Source organism: Quercus suber, unplaced genomic scaffold, assembly GCF_002906115.3.
Source record: "Quercus suber isolate HL8 unplaced genomic scaffold, Cork oak 2.0 scaffold_563, whole genome shotgun sequence".
Taxonomy (NCBI): domain Eukaryota; kingdom Viridiplantae; phylum Streptophyta; class Magnoliopsida; order Fagales; family Fagaceae; genus Quercus; species Quercus suber.
The window spans coordinates 258,406-265,217 of NW_027070008.1; the positions used below are offsets into that span (position 1 = coordinate 258,406).

Sequence of the window (6,812 nt, forward strand, 5' to 3'; positions counted from 1 at the left end):
TTTTGAAAAAGAATAAACACATTTTGGGCACGACACTCAAAGTATTAAAATTGAAGAACAAAATGCATGAGTCTGAGATAAAATGCTTTTTCAAAAACCCAAGTTTTAATCCCAATTTTTCAAAGAAAATTTCAACCATTCTCCCTTTAAATTCTCAAGCAAACAAATGTTTTGCATAATACTCAAGGTATTTTCAAACTTGGTTGGTCAAACCAAAAATACACACAATAACATGTACAGTGTTTAGCAAAAAGTAACTTGTATAGTGTGTGTAACTAGCAAAAACTTGAGATACATGTGAGACGATATGTGAATAGTAATTGATGGTGTAAGAAAAACTTGCTTAGCTTTGTCTCGTCCATATGGCCGTCCATGACAAAGTACAAAGTAGGGAATGAGTGGCTCTTACACCCGTCCTTCTTTTACTGTCTTTTTGCACTCATCCCTCATTCACTCGTCCATTGGGGGATGTACCAGCAGCGAATCTCGTCCATCTTTAGTGATGGACGGACGAAGTTTATTTGATGATGGCAAACTCTTCCAAAAGCCAAGAGTTACGTTGTTACGAACCAAGCCTTCTGTTAACTGTTAAACATAAGTCCCGATGAGGTAACTTCCATGGCAGTTATGGAAGTTATCTCTGAATCCTCCAAACTCTACGACGGTAGGAAAAATAATTGTCCGGCTAACACTATATAAAGGCCCTTCTACGTAGAGGTAAGGGAGAGACATTTTATTTTCTAGAAAAACGGTGAAGTCTTAGAAGTGCTTTCTTTTCTACTTCAACCCACTGACTTTACCATCGGAGGATTCAAGACCGGCCACCACTAGTCTTCTCTGATCTTCTTTGATTTTTCAGGACTTACCCTTCAAGATCATCAACGCCTGGAGACCTTTCAGGCCATTGATTTCCAAGGATTCATCAGTTGGCGCCGTCTGTGGGAAAGAAATTCGTTGCCCTTTGAACTTAATTTGTTGAGTTTTGTGATTTCTTTCTCCAATAAAGGGTTGAAATGGTTCGGACAAGATCTAGGGCTACTAGTCCAGGCCCTCAACAAAGCAGGGACGCCTCTAGTAACCCTCATCGCGGTCGTCAATCAGCACCCACCATGCAACCATCTTCATTCCAACACATGCAATCCATGGCCGCTGCTATGGCGAAATTAACTCACCAAAACCAGGAGTTGGTCAGACAACTTGATTTAAGGAAACAGCGTCATGAACAGAACATCAAAGAATGGGCCCAGAGTCAAGAAGAGGAAAGGAATGTTGAACTTGAAAACCAGTCAAGGGGTACTGCTTCACGGAGGGTACCTCATTTGGAAAGGGAAATAGATCAAATGAGAAGAGTTATGGACAAGATGAGGGAGAATGTGAGGAAAACGAACCCTGTAAAAGATTTAGTTCACAAGACTGATCTCCCCTTTGTGGCTTCCATCAATGCTCACCATTTGCCACCCAAGTTCAAGATGCCTCCGTTAGATTCGTATGATGGGACGCGGGATCCTTTTGACCATATTGCCACCTTCAAAACTACCATGCACCTTCAAGGAGTTCCGGATGAAATAATATGTAGAGCTTTTCCTACTACCCTCAAAGGACCTGCACGAGTGTGGTTTAGCAAAATACCTCCTAACACAGTGACGTCCTTCGAGGAGTTAAGCAAGTTGTTCGTTAATAATTTTATTGGAGGGCAGAGGCACAAACGTTCTTCGTCTAGCTTACTAACCATAGAGCAAGGGGAGAATGAAAGTTTGCGGTCCTTCATCATGCGGTTCAACAAGGATGCCTTGGTAGTGGATGAGGTGGACGATAAGCTCCTTCTGGTGGCATTCTATAAGGTAATCCAATGGTTGGATTTTAAAAATATGAATTCAATAATAAATTATTGGGTGGTGTAACATTTTTTAGAATTACACCATATGTAATATAAACCCAGCCCTATATTTCTTAATTCGATGTGAATTTTGATAAATCTACCGTTAGATTACATTATCTTCATATATTTTTCATGCTTACAAAATTTCATGGTGATCAAAGATTAATAGACATGTCATCAATCAAGTGTTTGAATTCAAGTGTTTGTAGTCTAAAATAACGCATAAAAGATGAGTTTAAAGATCAAATTGTAAATTACATCAGATTGGCATGAAAATTTGCATGCATGTTAAGAACATATAGAAAATGTAATCCAACATTAACGATTACAGACCACACTGAGTTGGGTTTACCCTTTTCTAAAATAACTTTTCAAACTTTGGTCTTATCCCCACCTACTGATCAATTCAACGTGATCATTGTCAGTTTCTTTAAGACCTTCTTTATCTCTCTGCATGTATGTGTGTATTAAAATACTTAGTATTCCAAAAAAAAAAAAAAAATCAATGTGACCACGTCTTAACCATACCTCTTTTTTTTTTTTTTTCTTTTTTTAAAGAAAGTATTTAGTACCCCTTTTTAATTTTTTTTTTAAATCCTTAACAATGAATTTTTATTATTATTAAATAATAGAAACAATGCATTTAACCTATATGATTTTTTCTTTCTTCTTCTAAAAAATAGCATTTGGTAATTAATTAATTGGTTAGCCTTTTTATACTCCTTAGTGCTTTTATTTACGAGGATGACATTATAATCTGATAAATTTTTTTTTTTTGATGAAATTATAATCTGATAATTTTTTTATTTATTAACTTAAATAAACATAAATTATAGTTTTAGATATGTTTTCAAGCATTTTATTGTTGTTAGTTTGTTACTTAATTTTAAAACCTCAAATAAACATAAATTATTTTCAAAGTATTTAAAATATACATATATATATATATAATATTAATATTTGTACCCAGACATATTTTACCCTAATTATTCAAAAAATTCCAAACTCTCATACCTGTACCTATATTGTACTTGTACATGTGCAACTTAGCATCTCAATATTCTTAGTTCTCATTTTATCTATTATTAGTCCCTTTTTTGTTTTTTTTTTTTTTTTCATTTTCTTAGTAGAAGGAAATTATAAAAATGTATGTATTTACATTTTTTTATGTCAATGTATTCAAGTTTTATTTCTATTAGATTTTGTATACTTTAAGTTTTATAATGACTATCCTAGGAAAAATTCCTCCAGCACTGATTTTTTTTTTTCTTTTGGGTGCAATTTGACCACCATTCCATCTGTTAAAATGGTTTAACACTGCTAGTGCACGCAGGGCAAACCCAGTAGGGGGCCCAGGCCCCCTGCCACCAAAAAAAAAAAAAAAAAAAAAGGTTATATATACTACCCTAAGCCTAGCCAATCCTTATTCCCCCCCCCCCCCCCCCCAAAAAAGCCCAACCTTGACCCCTAAAGCCTAACCAATTTTTTTTTTTTTAAACCATTAACCTTTAAAAAAAAAAAAAAAAAAAAAAAACCCATTAACCCTTTTAGCCCTACAAACCGATTCAGATAAAAAAATAAAAAAAAATAAATAAAAGAGAGGGTACCGACGGGAGTCAGCAGCCAGCTGCGGGTTGCACAGACCGTCAACAGCACACAACGCTGCCATAGGCCACCATCACACCACCTAGCCTCAGCCACCACAAACCCACGTGCTGCCACTGCCCTTAGCGCCTTTGGTAGCTTGATTTGCCCAATCCACCGTCGTCTCCGACAGCTACAGCCTCTAGTCTCGTCCCAAAATTCCGATCTGCCCTTTCAAGTATTTTTTCCTTAATTTCTTAAACTTCAAAACCTAACATAACATTGATATAATGTTTGTGTTGTGAATATGTGATTGACTAATTGTGTTGTTGTTTTTTTTTTTTTTTTGGCTAAGGATGATTGTGGGAATCTGTGTTTTTTATAAAAAAAAAAATTTTGATTTTTTGATTTTTTTTTTTTTTTTTGAGGATGATTGTGAATTGAGTTTTAATATGTGATTGTGTTTGGAGCTTGGAAGTCTCTGTTTGACTCAGAGATTTTTTTCCCCTTTTTCTGCAGCTGATGTGTGGGAAAGTCTTAGTTGAGAAAGTGAGACGTGAGTTGTGATTTATATATAGTTTGTAATAAAGTGATAATATATAAAGCATTTGACTGTTTGACTATTTGTTAGTAGTGGGGCAATATTGGAAATAGGCAACATAGATAAAGAGTTAGAAAGAGATAAAGGACATATAATGCATTATAAATTAGTAGTGGGATAACAACATGTTTGGGGCAGTGGGTTACAGAGATAAAGAGACAAAAAGACAAAGATAAAAAAATCAAAAGGAAATAAATAATATAATAAATATGTGACATAGATTTGCCAAAATAAAATTGTCACTGTTTGATTAGTCCTTTTATGAGATAATAAATATAAATTTTATTTTATTTGTAGATCATGAGAAAATTAACTACAATGTTTTGATTTTTTTCAAAAGAAAATATTCAAATTCAACATATATAGATACAGTTGTGAATTTATTTGATTTTTTTTTTCACTTATCTCCGCCCCCCAAGTCTTAAATCCCGGTTCCATCACTAGGCACGCCTAACGTGGATTAAATTATCATTTGTAATAATTTAATTAGAGAATTTAAGAAACAACACCACCCTATTTCAAAATTCCAACTCTCTCTCTTTTAGTTTTACCTCATATCTTCCATAGATCCACCCTCTTGCATGCATGGGCCATAAAACCAACTGGATTTGTCGCGGTGGTTCAATGCTTGGTTAGAGTTGAGGTTTTTCAAAAGGAATGGTAGGTGCTTAATCTAGCCCACTTTTTTTTCTTTTTTTTTTCTTTTTTTCTTTTAAAATAATATGTTGAATTTCGAATTGAATTATACTAGACTTTATCATATTGATTGGCATCTATGAAATTTTATATCTCTTTCTTCTTCGGCATAAAATTTGTAGGTTTCATAAGCATCGATTGTGGGGCAAGCAGCGATTACTTGGATGAAGGCACTGGTATATTTTACAAGTCAGATTCGGGTTTTATAGATACTGGGACAAATAACGACATATCCCCCGAGTACTACTCTTCAATGGTTTCTCCTAACTATGTACGGCAAATAAAAAATCTGAGAAGCTTCTCGCAAGGAACAAAGAATTGTTACACCTTGAAACCTGAACAAGGCAAAAGCAGTAACTATCTTATCAGGGCTTTCTTTTTTTATGGGAATTATGACAACAAGAATCAACCTCCAAAGTTTGACGTATACGTTGGGGGTAATTTTTGGACCACGGTGGGTTCTAGCGAGTTATATCAGTTATATCCTCCATGGGAAACTTTTCCGGATATCATTCATGTTCCCTTGTCTGATACCATATTTGTTTGCTTGATAAACACGGGGTCTGGAATACCGTTCATTTCCGCCTTGGAATTACGTCCTTTGAGTAAGTCCATTTATCCAACTAATTTTGGGGCACTAAGTTTTGGCTCGCGATTAGACATTGGCACCTCAAGTCATATGGGGTTAATCAGGTGAATTAGATATAGTTTTTTTTTTTTTTTTTTTTCCTTTTTAAATATATTTTTGGTTTTAGACTCTAAATTTAAGAGCAAATAGTGTTATATATACTATAAGTTTTACTACATTAATCTACAAATTGATGTGCCACTAATTAGAAAAAAGCAATTCAAAATTTAATTATAAAATAATTGAACCTACTAATTACGTCAGGTTATAAATTTTATGTTTTCATATGTTTGACTTTTTCCTTTAAGAACTTGGAATTGCGTTTCTGTAAAATTTTAACATGACAAATGCTTTTGTCTGTCCTAGGTACGAGGACGATGTTTATGATCGCTTATGGCTTTCTCGAAGTACGTTGTTAAACTGGGTTCCAATCAATACCTCCTCAGTTATTAACACTCAGGACAGCAATGATAGTTATCAACTACCAGCACAAGTGTTGAGAACTGCCGTTCAACCACCTAGTGGTCACAATGCCTTAACTTATGTCAGCAGTTATGGAACTAATAATCCATGCAATGGTGATAAATATTATGTCTGCTTTCACTTTGCTGAGATTGCTAAGCCTACGCAAGGCAAGAAGAGAGAATTCATTATTGATGTGGAGGGCGGAAACTACACCTCAGAACCTATAACTCTTGAATACTTAAAGCCGCTGTCCATATGCCCCCAAAATGGACAACCATTCGAAGGGCATTTTAGTTTTTCTATTAATGCAACAATGGAGTCTGGCCTTCCCCCATCGTCAATGCAATTGAGTACTATAGTGTAATTTCTCTCCCGTATAAACCAACCGACCCAAAGACGGTAAGTTCAAAGAAAAAAGTTTAGCTTTAAACTAATTTGAGAAAGAAAGATATATGGTTGTCACAACTTAGTTTTTCTTTCCTTTCGTATTCTTTCATCTTGAATGATTATAACCTCGTAATATTTGTTGCAAACAATAGTTGCTGCTATCATGTACATCAAACAAACGTACACGATCTCTAGAGACGATTGGCAAGGCGACCCATGTGTTCCACATCAATATTCATGGAGTAATTTGACATGCAGTTCAGATGATACTCCTAGGATCATTTCACTGTGAGTACACTTCCAAGCCATGTGAAACCAATACAAATTCCATCATTATATTTATTTTCTAAAGAAAACAAATTCCTAGAATATGGATCCATTATGATAGTCCTAGTCCAGCTACAATATATAGCTGGACTACGACTATCATAAAAATAGCTGGAATTTTTAAAAATGCACCATTGAAGAATTATATAAGATGGAGTTGGTCACATTTCAAACGAAATTGTAAATTCTGAAGGTTGGCTTCAATTTAATAGATGAATGCCTCAACATACATGCCCAAATGTTTA

The 6,812-nt window shown here is 34.7% G+C and overlaps 1 protein-coding gene across 1 annotated transcript; it reads left to right on the plus strand.

Moving 5' to 3' along the window:
- Positions 1-1,154: 1,154 nt before the first annotated feature.
- Positions 1,155-6,217, plus strand: LOC111986960 (probable LRR receptor-like serine/threonine-protein kinase At1g05700). Its single transcript, XM_065764459.1, has 4 exons — positions 1,155-1,841; positions 3,983-4,019; positions 4,883-5,453; positions 5,755-6,217. Exons 1-4 carry the CDS (start codon positions 1,155-1,157, stop codon positions 6,215-6,217), a joined length of 1,758 nt encoding a protein of 585 aa, XP_065620531.1.
- The last annotated feature ends 595 nt before the right edge of the window (positions 6,218-6,812 follow it).

Bases quoted from the DNA above. Each gene is read 5' to 3' on its own strand.
- LOC111986960 (XM_065764459.1), top strand. From the start codon at position 1,155: ATGGCGAAATTAACTCACCAAAACCAGGAGTTGGTCAGACAACTTGAT. The intron at 1,842-3,982 runs GTAATCCAATGG...CTTTTTCTGCAG, and splicing joins TTCTGGTGGCATTCTATAAG to CTGATGTGTGGGAAAGTCTT. The intron at 5,454-5,754 runs GTGAATTAGATA...TGTCTGTCCTAG, and splicing joins AGTCATATGGGGTTAATCAG to GTACGAGGACGATGTTTATG.